Source organism: Tursiops truncatus, chromosome 13 (genome assembly GCF_011762595.2).
Source record: "Tursiops truncatus isolate mTurTru1 chromosome 13, mTurTru1.mat.Y, whole genome shotgun sequence".
Classification (NCBI taxonomy): domain Eukaryota; kingdom Metazoa; phylum Chordata; class Mammalia; order Artiodactyla; family Delphinidae; genus Tursiops; species Tursiops truncatus.
The window spans coordinates 24,699,799-24,720,260 of NC_047046.1; the positions used below are offsets into that span (position 1 = coordinate 24,699,799).

Below are 20,462 nucleotides of genomic sequence, written 5' to 3' on the forward strand. Positions count from 1 at the left end.
AAATATAATAAGCACCTGTGAATTCACCATTAGAACATTATCAGTGTCTGCATCCCCTTCCCTTGTCCCATACACGGTCCTCCTCTCCAAAGCTACCATCTCATTTCTGTGGCTACCATCTCATAAATGCCTCTGGAAGCCATCTAGCCCCACATGCCTCTCTCTGCAAACAGAAACTAGCTCACAGAAGCTCAGTGACTCAGGTCAGCCTTTAAACAGCCATTAATTATGGAAATTAATGTTGCAGCGTGAGCTCTAGAAGCCAAGGCATATGATATTCAGGCATCATTAGGTTCAGAACTATGCAGATGAAGGTCAGGAAATGGAAGGCGTGTCCATTCCTTGTCACTGCAGGGCGATCAAATGCCAGTGCTACAGCAAGAGCCTCTTCTTATGCCATGATTGCAGAGAGGAGGAGGTGTCTGTGGGAAAGGTACAAAGCACACCGAAATGCATCAGGGCTAACCCAGAAGGGCCGAGACGGGGGGATATTATTGTATTCCCTCTGTTCCAAAATGTTTATTTTCATTTGAATTATTTACCAAATAGGTGATATATGTACATACAAGAAAATCCAAAAAGTATGAAAGTATAATGTCTCCCTCCCTCCTTGGTCCCCAGCCAACGGATCGTCCTTACCTATGGCAACCACTGGAATCTTTCCATTGATAAACTAAGTTTATACGAGTAAATACAATTCATTTACCTTTTAATGTAATGGCAGTATACTTCAAACAGTGTTCACCTTGCTTTTGTAAATGCAATATTTGTTCACTCATTTAACATTCACTCCATGCCTGCTTATGTGCAGGCACTGTTTGGCTGATGCAATAAGTCGGGTGGACTATACACAAGAACCCCTGCTCTCATTGCGCTCAGTGGAGGGAGACAGACAATCAACATAAACAGCAAGTTATATAATGTGTTAGAAAATGCTAAGTGCCTGGGAGAAATAGAGCAGAATAAGGGGTTGGAAGGATGCGGCAGTTGTAAATAGGATGCCTCATCTAGAGGTGACATCTGAGCAATGTGGCTATCTGGGGACAGAGCCTTCCGGGCCTAGGAGACAGCTGATGCAAGCACCCCGGTGCCTGGCGTGTGGAGGAACAGCAAGGAGGCCAGTGGAGCATGTGTGGGATGGGGGGGGGAGGGGGAAGCAGTAGGAGATGAGCTAAGAGAATAAATGGGGCAAATCACATGGGGCCTCTTGGGCTATTGTAAAGATTTTATTCATCTAAGAGCGATGAGGAGGCATTGGAGGGTTTGGAGCTGAGGACTGACATGATCTGATCTGTGTTTTAACAAGGGATCCCTGGGGGCTGCTGAACTGGGAATAGGATAGAAGCAAGGGTGGAAGCAGGGAGACCAGTTAAGGGGAGAGAAGATGATGATGGTTGGGACCATGGTGAGATCAGAGGAAGTAGGAGGGAGAGAGAAGACACTGGACAAATTTTCAGGGTAGAACCTACAGGATTTACTGATAGATCAGACACTGGATGTGATGGAAAGAAGTCAAGGGATCTTGGAGATCCCTCCCTACCAGATAACAAGAAAAACACGAAATATTTACATAACAAGAAAAAGATCACATTTGCTATATTATGAAAATAAGTACTTAAACACTGCACATGATTCCCTCCACGTTTGAACCACCAACCCTCCCCAGCCATGGTGACATCAGGGAGGCCAGGTGCGCAAGTCTCTCCACGGTCAGCCCCGCCCAGGCCCGCCCCTGGAGCCCAGGCCCCACCCATGGCCGACCTGGCCCGCCCACCAGGCCCCGCCCTTGTTGCCATGGTGATCACCGGCGCTCGGGCCGCGTCCCGGAGTCTCCCGCGAGGCTCTGGTTGCTATGGTGATCGCGGCGCGAGACGCTGACGGAACACTTTTGGCTGTGAGCCCCATCCCCGACGTCCCGGATTCGTCAGACGCCCGCCTGTCCCGTGTGGTGCTCGTTGCCATGGTGATCGCGGCCACTGGACCCTCCGGACTAGGCAGCGTCAGGAGCCTCTGCAGCCGCCGCAGGTGAGTCAGCCGCCCCTTCGGACACACCCTCTCCCGCCCGCGTGATCCCCCGCCCACCTCCCACTGCATAACCCGAAAGCGGCCTGGGCCCCGGGCCTCCTCGTTTCCTGACCGCACACCCCGGGCCCCCAGTGCTGGTCTGGGGAGAGATGGTCCGATGCGGAGGACCACAGGCCTCTCTCTCGGTCAAGGCCACCCAGTGCGGAGGGGGCGGGAGGGAGAAGGAGCCGGGGCTGTGGAATAGGCTGAGGGGCCCGGTGCCGGCTGTGGTGGTTCTGGGAAAGGCCTGTGGGCTGAACCCTGAGGGCCCTGCATACCCAGAGCCTTCATCCCTTAAGGGGCAGGAGCGGGGGACCCCTCCCCACTCTACTTCCTCTGCCCGGGCTGTGTGCACAGCCTGGCGACTGTGCTCCTTCACTCAGCGCAGAGCTGAGCTCAGGGAGGCGCCACTCCTGGTGGACATCGGTCAGGAGACTCAGGTCTCCTCGACTCCAAGGCCTGGTGGCAGGCCTGGTACCCGCCCCCGTGCCCCAACACACACTGCCTGCAGATTGGAGAGATGACCCCTGGCATCCTGACATTCCTGACAGAGAAGGAGGCTTGGACCTGTTTTCAAAGCTACTGCAACGTTAGGTATCAACTTTGGGGGAGTCCCCAGGGATTTGCACAGTTCCCTAACTCTCTTCCCCCTTTTGGGGCCACAGGACTCCCAGGAAGAATGAGGTCCTCTGTGATGCCTTTGGGGCCCACGGTGAGCCGGGACCGCGTCATCACCAGCTTCCCTAAGGTAGGGAGGCGTTAGGCCAGCCCTTGATATGTGCACTGCTCTCCGGACACCATGTCCTCACCCAGCTTTCCCCACCTCACTCACCACTGGAAACAAAGCAGGTGAATCGGGGAGGTCAGTGCCTCACTGACAGACCCCAGGGACTCAGCAGACTTCTTGAGAAGCTTGGCGTTGACTTGCCCAAGGTGGGCCAGCAAGTGAAAGGTGACACCAGGAGGCAGTGTGGCATGGATGAAGGGCACAGACTTTGCAGTCAGACTGTCCTGGGTGTGAGTCCTGCATGTCATTAAGCTGTGTGACCGCGGGCAAGTTACTCAACCTCTCAGAGCCACTGGTACAGAAGGATAATTCCTCTCATATTGGGTGTCTGGCTCATGGTAAAAGGGAGCTCCCTTGCCCAAGTGTGGTCACTGTTTTTCTCATTTTAATTATGACATTATCAAACAGCACTCCAGTTTCCTGACACCAAATCCAAAGTTCTCACCCCTTACCATTCTGCCTTCTGTCCTTGCTGGAAACTCACAGCTCTCTTCCATCTATATTAAAATCCATTATTAATCACAGCAGGGGATGCAAATCTGCACAGCCTCCCAAGGGAGCAGCGGGATAATGTCTCCCAGCACTGCAGATGCTCAGGGCCAGGCACTGCAGCAATTTGTAAAGTAGAAGGTCAGACACAACATAATGTCCTCGAGAGGGGGCCACGTAGACAGCAAAATGCTGCTTCTTGACACAGACTCGGGGAGGCATGAGCGCCTCTCAGGGGCTGATGCACAATGAGAGCCAAAGTAAGTTGTTGAGCACCATGTGTGAGAAAAGGAGCAGAAATGCATGTGTTTGCTTCTATGTGCAGGGTATCTGGAAGGATGCTTAAGATCCTGCCATCAATGGTTGGTGCTGTGGGGAGAAATCCTCTCTTTTGAGTCTTGGAATCTGTGCCCAGGCCGGTGGGGGAAGGAGGGTAGGCTCTGGGTATTTGGGGTCCGCAGTCATTCCTCCTCCCCCTCTCCTGCCTTCCCCCCAACCCCGAGTTCTGTCTCCAACATGCACAGATAAAGCCTCGGTGCTTTAGACCCGTGGACAGTGCCCCCAGGACTTTCCATCTCATCAGAGGCCCAGGCAGCTGCTTCTCTATTGAACTTGACAGTGGTGACTAGGGATGACGGGGACTGGGGTTAAAAAGCCAGAGGAAGGGAAGCGTGATCGGCACAAAACAGTCCAGGTCTCATGGGATGAAGGACCCCAATTACAAAGTGGGATGAGGCTCAGAGAGGTAGGGAGGACTGCCTGAGGTCACACAGCTGGGCGTGGGGGAGCCCAGACTTGACCCAACCGTGGCCGACTCCAGAGCTCTGACGTTTCCCCACCTTGGGAGGCAGGCTAGGGCATCCCTGCTTCCATAGAAGGTAAGATTCTCCGCCAACTTCCTGTGGCCAAGTTCATCCCACACTCCAGGGCCACAGCACTTCAGACCCAAGCAATTCGTGGTCAGATGGGGCCAGTCCTTCCTTCACCCCATGTGCCTCGGTTTTCCTCTGTGCGCTTCCTGCCAGCCTTCCCTAGCACACTTCTCCAATCTGTCCCAAGTCCTGGGACCCCTCTACTGACCGCCGTGTCTTGGCCAGCCCCCAGCTTGACACTGACACGGAAGTGGACGGAAAAGCAGCCAGCTTTCCCGAGAGGTGGCCCACCTTCGCATGGCCGGGGGCCCTGGGCTGAGCACTCGTCTGCACTGCCCACTTGCTCCTCCAGTGAGCAGACCAAGAGGTGCCGTGAGGGGTGTCCCCACCTTACAGATGACGACATGGGTGCTGTGAGGTCCCGCCCTCACCCCTGGCCGAGCTCCTTCACCGTCCCTGTTGCCTTGGTCTCACAGAGCCGAGAGGGCAGGTGGACCAGGGCAGAGCCGCAGGGGCCCTGAAGGACAGAGCGGTGGCCCAGGGACCACAGCAGAGCACAGCAGCCGTCTCCAGCTCGGCCTCCTCCCACATCCTGGCCATGCCCCACACTTAGCCTTGGCCAATCTGACTGCAAAACGTAATGGTCACCTTTCATTTGTTTAACATCATTTTTTCTAATTATAGAACAAACCTGCATTCGATGTGTCATGGCGTCTTTGCTGATCACTTAGTATGTATGTGCCAGACCAGCTCTGCGCTGGTGGCTTCACAAATGTAACCTCGTTTTATGCCCCCAAGTCCCTGAGATTTTCCAGATGCAGAAATTGAAGTTCGGAGACGTGAGGCAACTACCCAGGGTCACACAGCAGCTGAGGGTGGACACAGGGGCCCTGCTCTTAGACCACTACCTAGTTCTGCCTTCTGAACAATATGGAAGATGAAAGTGCCTTCCAGGACATTTTCCATGCACAGATATGCATATTTTTAAAACAAAAATGGCATCAGAGATCCATAGAAGGGGTAGGAGGATCTTGGCACTAAAAGGGCCCTTACAGCCCACCGCTCCTCTCATTGGAAGAGGCCCAGAGGGGACAGAGGGTTGATACGCCCACAGCAAGGGCACAGCTGCCCCCAGCGGGACACAGCTCTCTGGATCCCCGCCTGGGCTCCCTGGTGTGTCCTTGTCCCACTGCTCCTCCTCGGGGCTCACAAGACCCTGGAGCCTTGGGAGTCGCTGACAAGGTAGAGGACGGATGTGACCGAGGCTCAGGAAGGAGCCTGCTGCCCGCTTGGCGAGCTTTGCAGGGTGATGTGCCCCCCTGTCTGTCTGTCTTGTTTCCAGTGGTACACGCCCGCCGCCTGCCTGCAGCTCCGGGAGCACTTTCACGGGCAGGTCAGCGCCGCCTGCCAACACAGGAATACGGGGACCGTCGGGTGAGTGCTGGCTTGGCCAGAGGAGGGTGGGGAGGGTCGAGCGCACATGTGAGTGTGTGGATGCGGGCACCGCCACCCCATACAGGTCTGAGGAGCATCTGCCGTTTATCTGGCTTTACCTGCCGCACCTGCTGTAGGAACAGCTCCCCCCTCGGTGAGGCCAGCAGCGAGGTCTGAGCACGGCTGTTCCCTCCAGAAGCATTTCCTGCCCTTCAGGCCTCAGACTTAGTGTTGGGTCCCTGCGGTCTCCTCTGAGTCCCCACCACACCTGCCCCCTCGCCCAGACGGAGCGGGTACCCCCTGCACCATGCTCCTGAACTCCATGCTGGGTTCCTCGCCAGGCCACACGCAGGAAGGAGAGGCACGTGTGCGCCCCGTCACTGCCTCAGGGCGCCTGGCACTGCGGCACAGGTGTCCTGTCATGGTCACATCTTCTTAATAAACAGGTGCGGGGTCCTGCTTCCGCCATGCATCCTGAGGGGCTCATGGTCTGTTCAGGGAGAAGGCTGAGCTCACAAGTCACATGGGGACAGTGAGGCCAGGACGGCCGAGGTGGCCATGGTCATGGGCTGAGCATGGCGGCGGCTGCTGGGGGAGTGCTGGTTCCACACCAGGGGCTTCCCACCAAGGAGCTCCCAACCCTTCCCCACACTCAGTGCTGGAAGGCCAGGAAACTGGGGCACAGGGGAACCCAGTGGCCCTGCGGCAGCACCTTTACTCCTCCTGAGAAGCAGAGTCAGGGCCACCTGCTCCAGAACTAGCAGCGCAGGGAATTCCCTGGCAGTCCAGTGGTTAGGACTCGGTGCTTTCACTGCCGGGGCCTGGGTTCGATCCCTGGTCAGGGAACTAAGATCCCGCAAGCCTCATGGTGCAGCCAAAAACAAAACAAAACACCAGACGCGCACGCGCACACACACGCACACACACACACGCACATACGCACACATACACGCGCGCGCGCACACGCACACACACAGAACTAGCAGATGCGCGCGCACACACACACGCACACACATATAGAACTAGCAGTGTAGACGCGCGCGCGCATGCACACACACGCACACACACACAGAACTAGCAGTGTAGACGCGCACGCGCACACACACACACGCACACACACACAGAACTAGCAGTGCAGACGCGCACGCACACACACACACACACATAGAACTAGCAGTGCAGATGCAGCGCACACACACACACGCACACACACATATAAAACTAGCAGTGTAGACGCACACGCGCACACACACACACGCACACACACACAGAACTAGCAGTGCAGATGCAGCGCCGAGGTAAGGGGCGCAGGCAGGGGTACAGGGCCTGGGGCTGTGTGCCTGCCAGGACACCACCGTCACCCTGGAGGGCGTTCCAGGGCCAGGCAGGCTGGGGGCATGTTGTGGACTCAGGTCTGCACGCCTGGGCCATGGCTCTAAGGTTCTCAGGCTCCCTGGGGAGGGGGGACCCTGCTCACCTAGAGCAGCTACCCCTCCCTCTGTGTGTGTCCTGCACTCGCACAGCAGCATTCCTGGGACTGTGGGTCACGCCCAAACCACCAGTCTCCTCCACCTGCAGACAGCAACAGGGCACCTCTGTGTCACCTGGTGACTTGGTGCAGCTCACCTGGCCACGTCTTCGAGGGAGGGGCCGTGTCTACTCTGCTCCCAGGCAGCAGCTAGTTCTGGAGCAGATGACCCAACTTGGACACAGCCCCACCTGGGGCTCTTCCCGCTGCTCCCTCAGCCCAAGACTCAGCCTCCCATGGTTCCCATTTGTGATTCTCATGAAGGGACAGGGACCCAGTTGGGATCAGGGGTACAGAGTCCCCAGAACAAATGCAGGTCCTCCTGCCCTCCCCTCTGAGGGCCAGTGAGGGGGACGGACCTCCCAGAGTGTGTCACAGGTGACCTGTCCGCATCACGAGTGGGGAATGCAGGGAAGGAGGGGCCCGTGTGCGCGAAGATGCTCCCGTGATCACGCCTGAGAGCACCGCGCCGTACTCCTCACAGGCTCAAACTCTCCAAGGTGGTTGTGGTCGGCGACCTCTACGTGGGCAAGACCAGCCTCATCCACAGGTGCGCCACCGGCCCGGGAGGCTCCATTACATGTCACAGTGGAGACCATGTGGCTGCTGGGAGGGGGTGCAAGAAATCTGGGAGATGGTGGGTCCGCGGGGAGTGCGGCGTCCTAGGAGCCTGGCATTGGTCACACCATCCCCGGGGCCACAGGCTCCCCTCCCTGCCCTCCCTGCCGGCAGACGCGGTACTTTTCACTGCCTTGACCCACTTGTTGGTCTCTCCTGCTGCCGCAGCCTCTCTCCACACGGAGTTCCCGCTGGCAGCTCCGTCGCCCGTGGCCTGTCTCTGCGGCCTGTCTCCATGGCCGTCACCACCTGGTCTTCCCTGAGGGCGGGCTCTGATGGCTTCCTCGGCCCCCACAGGTTCTGCAAGAATGTTTTCGACCGCGACTACAAGGCCACCATTGGGGTGGACTTTGAGATGGAGCGCTTTGAGGTCGCCGGGATCCCCTTCAGCCTCCAGATGTAAGTCACCGCGCCTCGCTTGTTTCCCATCATATGGTTGTGGAGGGCTTCGCGGAGACGCCGGGGGAGACCCCGGGGAAGGCCTCGGCGAGCGGGCAGGAAGCCCCGGGCGGTTTTGTGAAGCTGGGCTCTCTGCTGCCCCAGTCCCTGCAGCCTGATGTGCCCGCCCCCGCCCCCAGCCTCCCCTGGTGCTCCCCGTTGGCCCTCTGTGATCCCATTTGCCAGGCCAGCAGCGCGGCCTCCGGCAAGTCACTTCAGCCCTCCAGCCTCTGTTCCCACTTGGAAAACGGGGCCAAAACCGTTCCCTGCGTTCTGGGCTCTAGCAGAGGCCACACGGTCCACAGACCTTACTGGGGCCTGATGCTGCCCCGTCTCTCTCCCTCTGTCTGTGTGTCTGTCTCCTCCCTGCCAGACCTCATGCCTTGGCCTCTCAGGGACACACACACACACACACACACACATCCCTGGCTTCGGCCCCTCTCCTCTAGTTTCCCTCAGAATAGCCCAGGGTCTCCCCCCAGCCTCATGCTTTCCCACCAGAGCCCCTCTCCTCCGGCACCTGCTGGTCTCCAGCCTGGCCCTCTCCTGCGTGGCCGACCCTGCTGGCATTCCCTGGGCCTCTGTCTGGTCCCCTCCTCCTGCACTCTCTCTGGTGCTCACCCCTGCTCCCTGGATTCACTCCTCGGGCCTCCATGCCCCGGGCTGGACCTGGGATCGCGGTGATCACGGTGGAGCTCACCCCCTTGTGGACTTCATTCAGCTCCTAATGTGTCGAGACAGTGCCCGCTCCTCTGAGACCAGTCCCAGTGCAGTCCTGGAGCAGATGGTACCACCAAACCTCTCCCAAGGGGGTGTACAGGGTCAGACCAGAGCAGAAGAGGCTGTGAAGACACAGGCCTGCAGGACCGAGGGGATGAGGAGGCAGGAGAGTGAAGCAGCACGGGCTGCTGGGGGCAGCCTAGCTGGAGCTGCGGAGGGCAGCTGTGTCTAATTAGAGGGCCCAGGAGGAAGCAGGGGGCTCTCCGGGCTCCGCCTCTCCTTGTCCTACACAGAGGCCATTGCCAGCCAATCAACTGGCCCCACTGCCAGGCCACCCTCCCAGCTCCCACCCAGAGTATTCTTCAGAAGTGGAAATGTGAATGAATTAATGAAAGAGCCAAACAGTTCTGCATCATGCTGGATCACTTGGAAAAATTTCAGATTATTGGTGTCTTGTTCATGGCTTGTCTACTCGTTAGTTTACTGAGAAAACTTAAATTTTGATGTGTTGATTTTTAAAAAGGGTGGATTTTCAGACTCAGCCCTGCATTTTGACCTACAGCCTTGTTCTAAACCAGGGCAAGCAGATCTCAGCAGGTAACTTCCTCTATCTTTACTGTGCCCATGGCAGACATCATTAATCAATTGCATTTTTTTCCATGGAGCCAGGGCTCAGCTCCTCCAGAGAGCCAGAGCTAACTGATCAGAGAAGCAAACCATGTCCTTGTCAGACAACGCACCCCACCCAGAGAGCTGAGCGTCCCCTCCACTGCCATGGGGAAGGTGGAGCCACACCCCAGTCACACATGAGCAAGTGGCAGAGCCCCAGTCCCATTCCCGGGGTCGCCTCTACAGGTGGACTTTCACATCTTGAGAGCAGCCACATCAGGGAGCACATTCTCTTTTTTATGGCGCAGTTGGAAGGGACTGAGCTACAGCTCCATTCATCTGGGCAGTGGAAATGCTAAGGCCGCGCCCCTCCCCGATGAGCACAGTGCATCCAGAGAGGGGGTTCCCCATGGGCGCCCAAGGAAGGAATCATAAGGAGCTGGGGGTGGGGCTGGCTGGCAGCAGCCACTTTGTGGCACCCATGCAGCTGGTGCGGGCGCGTGGGTCTCCGGCCCAGGGCCCCACAAGCCTGCTGGCTGTGGACACTGTGATCAATGGCTTAACCTGCCACCTCTCTGTTTCCCCTTTTCTCTCTCTCTCCCTCTCTCTCTCCCCCTCCCTCTCGGTCACGGTGCAGCTGGGACACAGCAGGACAGGAGAAGTTCAAGTGCATCGCGTCTGCCTACTACCGGGGTGCCCAGGGTGAGTAGCCGGGTGACGGCAACAGTGAGGCCTCAACCATGTGCAGCAGGGGCTCCCCGTGAATTCCCTGCTGGGCGCACAGCAAGATGCCCAGGTATTCCGTGCAGGCACCAAATCTGTCCTCTGAGAGCCACTGAGGAAACACGGGGCCGGTCCTCGTCTTCCAGCCGGGCCCAGGCCAGCCTCGGCAGCCACGCGCTTTAGGGACCCACGGTGGCGGGTGCTACCTGAAAGTCTCAGCCCCAGTTTCAGCTCAGAAGGGTGCTCAGAGTGGGGTGTACTTGTGCAGAGACCCCGGAAAGAAGAGCAGAGTCAACTCAGGAGCGGGGGGCGGGGCTTGGCTGGAGGGGAGGGGTGGAGGTGGGCCCTCAGGTGGGGGCCAGCGGGGCTCCTCGCCCACCACATCCTTGTTGAGGGCGCCCCAGCCCTGGGCAGGCCTCCCGGTCAGCAGCCAGTAGCAGCATAAGCCCCCTCCTCTGACCAGGAAGAAGAGAGAAAGGGTTTCAGTGAGAGGTAAGAGCAAGCGGTCCGAGGCATCCAAACCGGACTCAGATGATGAGGTACAGTTAGGTCCACTCAGTACTGGTGTTAAAAGTCACATTTTCACTAAGGTTTGAAAAAGCAAAAACAGGAAACCACGAGCACCTCAGCTGTGGATTGGAATAACAGCTCTGCCACATCTGCTGTGGCCTCTCTTCTCAGGGGGATGACACCCCCTGGGAATAAGGCGTGGTGCCTGGCACAGCCCTGCAGACAGCAGCCCGGCCACGGTCACCACCACCATCAGCTTCCTCCACTTCTCAGCCCCTCTGCCAGGGCGGGGCACATGGGTGGGCCTCCTGCAGCCTTCAGCCGAGGTGCAGAGGGAGGCCCACGTCCAGCCCTGATCACACCCCTGGGGCCAGAAGAGAGCAGGCCAGGAATGCTCTCCACATGGGGCCACCCAGGGCACAGGGGACCAGACAGGGCAGTGATGAGAGGAGCTGGGGGGAGGAGGCTGCATCTCCCAATTTCCTGCCCACCCTGCTCCTCAGAAATTGTTCCCCTGAAGCTGGTTGTTGCTAATCGCCCGCACGACCATAGCTGCCAGTGGGGGAAAGTCTGCCCCACGTTAGGCCCTAGGCCAAGAGCTTTAAAACAGCTGCTCCAACTTAGTCCTCAGAGCTACCCTGAGAGCTAGAGGTAGCTGTGGTCCTCACCATGTCACAGACGAAGGCTGAGGCTGTCAGCGTCAAGGCCTCACCTGCACTCCCTCAGCCGTAAGAGACAGAGGGGAGATTTGAACGCAGGGGCTCACCTTGCCTCCCTGGAGCCCCCTGTGGCTGGGCCGCTGGGTGTGGATCAGAGTGGGGGGCTGGGTCCCCAGGGCGGCCATGGGTGTCTCCCTCCCAGCGTCCGTCGCCCCTATCAGTTCCGCGGGAGCCCCCTTGTCACGCCGTGTTTGCCTCCCCCGTCACTGACCGGCTCCTGGCTCCCCCCTCCACCCCATGCAGTGATCATCACGGCCTTTGACCTCACTGACATGCAGACCCTGGAGCACACCAGGCAAGTCTGGGGCTCTGCAGCCCCCGTGGGACCCTTGGGCCCAGAAAACTGCCTGGAGGGCTCCCCAAACTTGGGCCATGAGCTGGGCCCCTGACAGTGGGTACAGGTGACCAAGCTTGCGGGTCAGCACCCGCCACCCACAGGCCAATGACTGTTGGCTACCTTTTTATCCTTCAAGATCTGCAGCTACAGCAGAAGGCAGGGCCAGCTGGGCCTGTGGCCAGCGCAGAATGGTGCACACTGGCTTCAGTGCTCTGCTGTTGTCATCTTGAAAGCCTGACTAATTTGTGGCGAGGGGCCTGGCATATTCACCTCGCCTGGGCCCTGTCTCTGGGGACACAACTGGGCACTTGCTGTCTCAGGCAGAGATCTGGGCAAGAGCTGGGGGTTGGGAATTCCCTGGTAGCCTAATAGTTAGGACTCCATGCTTTCACTGCCGTAGTGCAGGCTCAATCCCTGGTCAGGGAACTAAGATCCCGAAAGCCGCACAGCACGGCCAAAAAAAAAACAAAAACTTTTTTTAATTAAAAAAAAAAAGAGCCAGCGTTCATCAGCTGACAGACCAGAGCCCCTTCACCTTGCTTTTGTTTGGGGTGTCCACAGCCACATCTCCAGCCCTGTGAGGGAGGCCAGGCTGGTCACTTCAGTTGGTGACAGTGCAGGTCTCACCGTGGGCGAGGGTAGAGCCGTGGCTGGGACGGGGCCTTCAGCTCCCCCTACAGCGCCCCTGCGTCCCACCCACCCGAGGCCCCCGAGGCCAGCTCGGGTCAAGCTACCCTCCTTGCAACCCTCGGCCCTGGGAGGACCCGGGCTACACCCCATCCCAGCTTCCTCAGCCCCTGGGGGGTGGGTGCCGTCTCTGCCTGTCCCCCATGTTCCAGGCAGTGGCTGGAGGACGCGCTGAGGGAGAATGAACCAGGCGCCTGCTTCCTGTTCCTTGTGGGGACCAAGAAGGACCTTCTGGTGAGCGGAGCGGGTCAGGGCCAGGGGCGGCCTCGGGAGACGTGGCCCCTTCAGCCTGGGCTTGCGGAGCAGAGGGTGACTCGTATGTGCCTACGTGGGAACTTGCAGGCGGGGGTCTGAAAGCAGGGCCACTCGGTTCCCGGTGCTCGGGGTTCGTCCCATCAGGGAGGGACGCTGGCGCTCAGACTCGCCTGGGACCGCCGGGCTCACCTGTGGGCAGGTGCCAAGGCCCGGGGAGCTGGGTCAGCAGGGCCGCTTCTCCCAGTCAGGGGCCGCGTGCGAGCAGGCGGAGGCAGAGGCCGTGTGCCTAGCCAACGAGATGCAGGCCGAGTACTGGTCCGTGTCGGCCAAGACCGGTGAGTGGGTGCAGGGCTGCCGCCGTGGTGATCGGGGGTGGGGGCCCTGCCCTGGATGGGAGGAGTGGCACACCTGTGTTCTCTAGTGAGACCCCCGCGGCCGCTGTGGGGCACATCCATCCCGTCCCTGTGAGGTCACGACCAGAGTCTCAGGGAGGCAGTGGTGGAGCTGGGGTTGGAACGCAGCCTCACCTGTAACCACACCATCCTCCTGCTCCTGACCGGGTACAGGTGGGAGGGGCCAGTGACCGGCTGTCCCTCCCTTCCCCAGGTGTCATCATAGAAGGCACTCAAACATCCCTCACGGCCCTCCAGCCCTCCCCCACACCCCACCCAGTCTGCCCCAGCCTCACTGGGTCCGCGGCCCCTGAGCTGCCCTCGCCCACGGGCACTGCTTACCCCGGGCCCCAGAGCCTCTGAGCCTCATCATCCTCATCTGGGAAGTGGGGTGTTGCTGTCAATCTCGTTTTATTTTTAATGGAAAAATGTGTTTCAAATGATAAAAGCCATATGATTCACTGAGGAAAACTGAGAAAATGCAGAGAAGCAAGGAACAGATTTTGAAAACAGGTTGTTGAGGGGATGAAATGAAATAACTGCTGGGGGTACAGGAGGCCCCAAGGCCATGGGGACTCTGGAATGACAACTGGGAGCCCTTACCCCGGGCGAGGGGCCACCGTGGACACCTGCCCAGGGGTTTGGTGAGGCAGCAGGAGTGCGAGTGGAAGTACCACCTCCAGCCCAACACAAAAAGTGGCAGCCCCCATGTCCAGTTCCCTCTTCTCCTTCCTGACGGTGTCCCTGAGGCTGTGAGAACCCGCCCTCTTATTGGAGTAACAGCATGTTCCCTGAGAGCTCCCTATGGGCCAAGAAGGACTGCCCTGTGCGGTGGTATAGGTTGTTAACTGCACAAGGGCAGCATGTGTGTCGGGGGCTGGGCCCGGCCCTGTGCCCAGATGGGTGGTCTTGTCCTCCTGGCGGAGGACATGGGGGCCAGTGGCTCTAATCCTCATGGCTGCCCACTGGAGAGGTGCTCAAAGGTTACAGGAAAGCAGGCCACTGCTCGGTGCCTGGCCCACGGGTGCTCAGTAGCAATTGATTGGAAGAGTAGATGCCGGGAAACCAAGGCTCAGAGATTTTCAGGAGCGGCCAGGGCATGTGGCCAGGGTGGGGAGCTCATCCCCTGCACAGCGGGGGGGCTGTCCTGGCTCCCGCACCGCTGGCTCCCCCACCCCCCAGTGCATCCATGGGCAGGGGCAGAGATGGCCAGGGTCACGGCTGTCCCGTGCCCACAGGGGAGAACGTGAAGGCGTTTTTCAGCCGTGTGGCCGCCCTGGCCTTCGAGCGCTCAGTGCTGCAGGACCTGGAGCGGAGGAGCAGTGCCCAGCTGCAGGTCGGCGACGGGGACATCATCCGTACGTGCAGGTGATGGGCTGGGCTGGGGAGAGGCTTGCGGCCTGAAATCCGCGTCCACCACCCTCCGGCCCAAGACTCAACCATTCCCTTGGCTCGTCGCCCTTTGCTCTTGGCTCCTGGCTGCCCCTTCCCCCATCCCTCTGACCTCCAGCCTGCAGCCTCCCTGCCCACCTGCCAGCTCAGACGCCCACCCCCATCAGCTGCAGGTACCTGGTTAATGCCAGGTGACTTCTCCCCTCATTACAGGGATGGAGGGACATCCACCCGAGACCCAGGACAGCAAGAGGCCCTCCAGCCCAGGTTGCTGTTAGCTGAGCCTGTGTCAGAGGCCTCCACTGCCTGCATGCGTGTGGGCAGTGCCTCCCGTGACCTGGAGGGTGACATGGAACACCCACCGTGCTGAGCCCCAGGGCTCCGCCTCTTCTCTTCAGCGGGTCGGGAGCCAGGGAAGGCCCCCAGTGGCTGCCCAGGGCCCCATGCTGCCCAGCTGGTGGGGGCACTGAGGCTGTCATCTGGAAGGCCAGTTGCACTTACAGAGTCACTCGACAGCCCCCCCGGCCCCGGGAGGCTCAGGACCACAGGCACGGACACGTGCCCCCAGGCCCACGGCGCTCGCCCTGGGCACAGTCAGCATCCCCTCAGGCCTCTTCCCCACTTTCCTGGGTCGGCCTCTGAATCCTCCTCATCTCGGTGGTCCAGACGAGCGGCACTTGCTGAAGTCAAGGCTCCCTGTCTGCTGCAACCCGGATCGGGCAAGAGCACCCAGGTCTCCCCTCCCCAGCTCCCGCCCAGAGCGCCCAACCCTCTCCATGCCCTCGTGTTGCTCCTCCTCAGGGGCTACTGAGCCCCCGCCCACCCCACTCTCCCCAACCCTGGGTGTGTGCCCCCCAGTCCTGCCCTCCGTGGCCATAGGCAGGTGGCACGTCTGGCTCCCGCCTGTTTCTCGTAGATGGTGAGCATTTCGGGCAGCCAGGTGGTTAGCCGCCGGGAGACTAGGCGGCTTTTGTTCATTCCCCCTTCACCACATTTTAGGCTCTCCTTTTTTATAGATAGGAGATACTTCTTTATATAAATCACTCCTAAAGGAATGGCATATGTGCTTATTGTGAAACGAGACAGCACAGAGCTCTGCATGCAGAGTGACAGTCCCTGCGGTCCCGGACGTAAGCCTCGTCTGCAGCGGGTGGGACTCCGGTTCCTACACAGCACAGCCACGACCTGGGCGCCTTGTTTGCCGTTAAACCAGAGTGACTTCTCCCCACGCCCACAGGGCAGGCCGCATTCCGAGGAGCTGCCAGAGCGAGCCTGCGTGTCCCTTCATGCAGATGGGCCAGAGTCCATCCACCCTGCCCGGCCGTGGGACAGTTGGCTTGTGTCCAGCTTTTAGCTTTTTTTAACTGAAGTGACCATCCTCATAGTTATAGCTTTGCACACTCAGGTTTCCCCACAGAGGCCTTGCTGGGCCTTCAGTGGGCTGGCCCACCAGACCCAGTTTTGAGGGGCAGGCTATCTCAGGGTGCACCACGACCGGGTTTGGGGCACACCACAGACAGCGTCAGGATGGCAGACCCTGGTCAGGTGGGCTGGCACCCTCCCGGCTCCATCCCCCACCCCTCTAGGCCCCAGGACTGGGGGGCGGTAATGCACCCTGCTGTCACTAGCCCCCGAGCCAGGACCACTGTCTCATGTGCGCCCACCCCTCCAAATGGCCCTTTGTGAAACTCTCCTCCTGTTGCCCCGTGTGTGCCCAACTGTTCAATGTTTCTTCTGAAGTGGCAGAACCACTTTGCTGTGGTTCCACTGATACCATGAGTCCACAAAGACATCCTCTACACGCACTTAAATTTCTGGGGTGGAGACCCAGGGCTGCACGCGAGAGCTTCAGAGCCATCCCGGGGCCCTTCCCCTCCTTCGCTTTTCTCACCCTGTCACTCAAGGCCCCTCAGTGGCTGCCCCAGCCCACCCTGCAGGCCCCTGTGCTCCAGCCTTCACCCGTGGTCACTAGTCTTTGCAGGTGCCAGGCCTCTTCTGTGCCCGGCGGCTCGGGCGCTCCTTCTCTGGGAGGACTTCCTGGAGCCCCCACGGCTCCCACAGCACTTGTTACTTCCGGGTGTGGTGTCCATGTTTGGGCTTCTCCCCCATCCCCCCCCACACCGCCTTGTGGGACCCTAAGAGCCAGGGCAGCGACCCTGTGACCTCATCTCCCCAGCATCTCCTAGACAAAAGGCCCCCGGCAGGTGCTCACCTAGATGTAGCAGGGAGACAGGAATCCCGCTGAGTCTCCGGCAGACACAGTCGCTCTCACCAAGATGCCTCTTCGTGAACCTCCTGGGCACAGTCCTGTGCTTGGCCCTCCTCAGTGGCCAGAGGCGGGTGTGCCCGCTGCTCGCTCAGAGGCTCCTGAAGTCAGGCAGCGGCCAGTGGGGGCTGCAGGGGCTCAAGCGTCAGGTTCCAGGGAAAGCCGTGCAGGCCTGGGGAGGGAGTCGCATGCAGGCACCACCACTGCCTCCAGCCCGTTGGAGGTGGGAATTCTGGCCCAAAGCAGGGGCTACCCAGGAATGGGGCCATCCAGCCTCTTGGGGGAGTAACCAGAACCCCCATTTACTGAGCACTTAGTGGAGGGGGAAGAAGTCCCTTTCATCCCAGCAACCCTGGGGGCTGGGTATCAGGACCTCCTGTCCCCACCTAACCGGAGAGGAGCCTGAGCACAGAGCCCAGGTGACAGGATGCAGCTGAGCACTTCTCCTCCGCATTCCTTGTCCCTCCTCTCTCTCCGCCTCCCACGCCAGCTTGCAGTGTGATCCCAGCGGGAATCCCACTCCAGGTCCCACACCTGCTCCTCCTGAGGGTCCACAGCAGAGCTAATGAGCTAATCAGTCGCTCCCCATCACAGCCTGCTTCCTGAGCCCCGTGATTTTAGTCGGTCCTTCCCCAGCCCCACAGCCACGGGACCAGTCTCCGCAGTGACCCAGAGCACCGTGGGGGTCTCGGCCTCCTGGCAAGCAGGAGCCTCCCCCTTCCCCGACCCTGCTGTGGCCTCTGGAGGGAACGGGGGGCCTCGGATCCACCCAATGCCCACTTCGGCCTGATGATGGGATGGGAGCCACTCCCAGAGGGACTGCGCTCTCCTGAGGGACCCGGGCAGCCTAAGCTGGACACCTGAGGTCGCCTGAGCTGTAGGTAATGGAGCATGCTGACCGGCAGGGGACCTGCTCCACTCACACCCTCACACAGATAAGAGCCTGGGAGAGGCCAGGGTGACAGGCGTTCGTGGCCTGGGGACTATAGAGGGGACTCGGGGACCAGGAGGCCCAGGGTGGGGATGAGAGGTGGGGTGTGGGGTGGGGGAGCTTTCAGAAGCAGCAACAGCTCAGAGAGGGCCCTCATCTTCTGAGCCTTCGGGGCTCCCAGAGACAGGGGCAGGGGGCCCTGGGCGCACGTCACCCAAGGAGGCCCTGAGACGAGACACCCTCCCAGCAGACCCCAGACTCCTCTGCCATCTGCTGTGGCCTCCCCTGTCACCTCCCATATGTCGGGCAGACAGGGAGCGTGGCTGTCCCACGGCCTCCTTCCAGGCTCCACCCCCTCATCCAGATGCCTCCCAGAATTCAGGGCCACCAGCCACCTGTCTGAGCCTGTGCCCCAGGAGGGAGCAGGGTAGTGCGGCCTGTCCCCAGGCTGCTGTTTGCAGACCCTTCCTTCTGCTCCCTGTTCCCCAACAGGTGGATGGCACCCCTGGCCTGAGGGTGCTCTGGGCCTCTGGCCACTGGAAGCCACAGCCTGCACCATGTCACTGGCCGTGGCTTCAGGAACCAGCTCATCTTGTCCCAGCCCCTTCTTCTCTGTGAAGCGGGAAATGGCAGCCTGGGCACTCGGCCGGCAGAATTGATTCTGCAGATGTGGTGGAGTTACAGACAAGGGGGCCTGGGAGGAAAGGCCCACAGCTCACTTGTTCAGAGCCCTTGGCCAGGGAAGTCCCTCAGAGACCCCGGCTACCCACTCTGGGCCGGGGTTGGTAACCTGGAAGAGGCACCCCACCAGGCACCATCCAGCACAGAGCAACGAGCAGGGCCAGAGAACAGCTGTATCGATTGCCCCCATTTTCTGATCTTGCCCGAAGCTCCCTGGGGCTGACGGATGGCAGATGACAGATGGGGGTCATGTGGCCACATCCCGTTTGGAGGGAGCCCTCCTCTAGCCTCTGCCCCCAAAGCGGGCGGAGAGGAGGGTACAGACAAGGCAGGGAAGGAGCAAAATATGGTCCCCACTTATTGTTGTGTGAGACCATTAGCAGTCACTCCCCATTCCTCCCATCCCCGATCCCCAGGTGACCGCCAACCTACTTTCTGTTTCTATAGACTTGTCTATTCTGGACATTTCATGTAAATGGAGTCATACAATATGTGGCCCTTTATGACTGTTTTCTTTCACTTGGCATAAATGTTTTCAAGGTTCATCGATGTTTAGCATGTATTGGTACTACATTTTCTTTCATGGTCATATAATATTCCACTGTGATATTCCCGTGACAGACGTTGGGGTTGTTTCCATCCCCAGGGTTCTGAGGCATCGGAAGTTCTGCGTTCTTTCCAGCAGAGGGGGCCGTTGAGTCCCAGCCTCTCCTTCCAGCAAAGGGACCGGATGGTGGGGGGGGGGGGTGCGGGAGGGGGAGGGAGAGAGAGAGAGAGAGATTGTGAAATGAATTATAGAGCCACAAAACCATATCCCAGAAAATGAAGGAAGTTGAGGAGGGGACATCACCAACAATCCCACTTTCCTGTTCCATTTTAGTTTTTAGATGAAAAAAAAAACATCTATTGGGAGTGGTGGTGATTGTAGTGATGGTTTTCACGGGCGCGAAACGCCTGATGTGACCTCCTGCAGCCCACACCAGCCTCACCCCATAACCCAGCTGTTCCTCAGACACACCCAGAACTCTGAACTCTCCCCATCTTTGCCTGTCTGTCCCCATCTTTAGGACCAGCTCGCTGGCCAGCCTTCCCCTGACCTCTGCCTCCTCCTGAATGCCCGCCCTCGAGGCCCACACACCTCTGCTGCGGCCTGGCTCTGCCCGCCTCACCCTTTCCTCCCTGGGCTCTGCGCTCCCACCCGGGTCAGCACTGGCTGAGCACTTACTATGTCGTAAGCATTGGGGGTTCACTGGGGAACAAGACAGACAGATCTCTGTTCTTGGAAGTTTAGATCTAGCTGGGGACAGACACCAAATGGGGGACTACACAGTGTCATATATATGGACCCCACTTTCCTCCTCATTCTTCCCTTCCTCAGGAGGGAGGAATGATAAGAAAGCTCTTCGGGGAAGGACCAGAGACCCAGGGTGGGAGTGCTTTCAGGGAAGGCTCAGAGGATGGGAGGAGTGTCCTTGGGGCCAGAACAAGCTGTCCCATGGGAAGATAGCCACTATCTTGCAGTGTCCTTGTGCCCAACGAGCCACTTGCTCTACCAAGAGAGCAGAGCTTGCAAACCCAAACCAAACAGCATCAGAGTTCTGATATGAGCTTGCTTATGTGTACAATATTTAAGGTGGGGCTGAGTTGGGGCCTGCAAACCAGGGAAAGGGACATCTCACTGATGGATGAAGCCACCCCCCCACAAAGTATCCTTTTCTTTCCCAGGTGTTTAATGATAATGTCCCTGATGAGCCCACAATTCCCCCTGGAAACTCAGAGACCCTGTCAGCAAGGGGAAAAAAATGTTTGTGCTTTTGGGAGTCTCCTTGCTGACAGCCAGGGAATGGGGTTCTGGAGGCCTGGGTTCTCGTCCTGTCGGACCCACTCGCTGGGTGACGGGAGCAGGTCATCCAAGGAAGGCAACTGATACCGATGCTGAGCTGCTGTGTGCCATGCCCCGGGAGGTCAGGATTTATTATACCCGTTTTGAAGAAGAGGTCATCAGGATGT

At 59.1% G+C, this 20,462-nt stretch overlaps 1 protein-coding gene across 8 annotated transcripts; it reads left to right on the forward strand.

Moving 5' to 3' along the window:
* Positions 1–1,861: 1,861 nt before the first annotated feature.
* RAB36 (RAB36, member RAS oncogene family) lies at positions 1,862–18,894 on the forward strand. 8 transcript variants are annotated; one of them, XM_073790343.1, is made up of 11 exons: positions 1,866–2,812; positions 5,555–5,646; positions 7,659–7,724; positions 8,090–8,191; positions 10,197–10,261; positions 11,755–11,810; positions 12,692–12,769; positions 13,035–13,125; positions 14,446–14,540; positions 14,788–17,721; positions 18,264–18,889. In XM_073790343.1, the coding sequence occupies exons 1-10, from the start codon at positions 2,585–2,587 to the stop codon at positions 14,854–14,856; spliced, it is 942 nt and encodes a 313-aa protein (XP_073646444.1). In that variant the 5' UTR covers positions 1,866–2,584; the 3' UTR covers positions 14,857–17,721; positions 18,264–18,889. The 8 variants fall into 8 exon arrangements, with proteins under 8 accessions (XP_073646442.1, XP_073646444.1, XP_073646439.1 ...); XM_073790338.1 differs by having other exon boundaries at positions 1,869–2,812; positions 14,421–14,550; positions 18,264–18,887; XM_033837284.2 differs by having other exon boundaries at positions 1,876–2,812; positions 14,421–14,540; positions 18,264–18,887.
* The last annotated feature ends 1,568 nt before the right edge of the window (positions 18,895–20,462 follow it).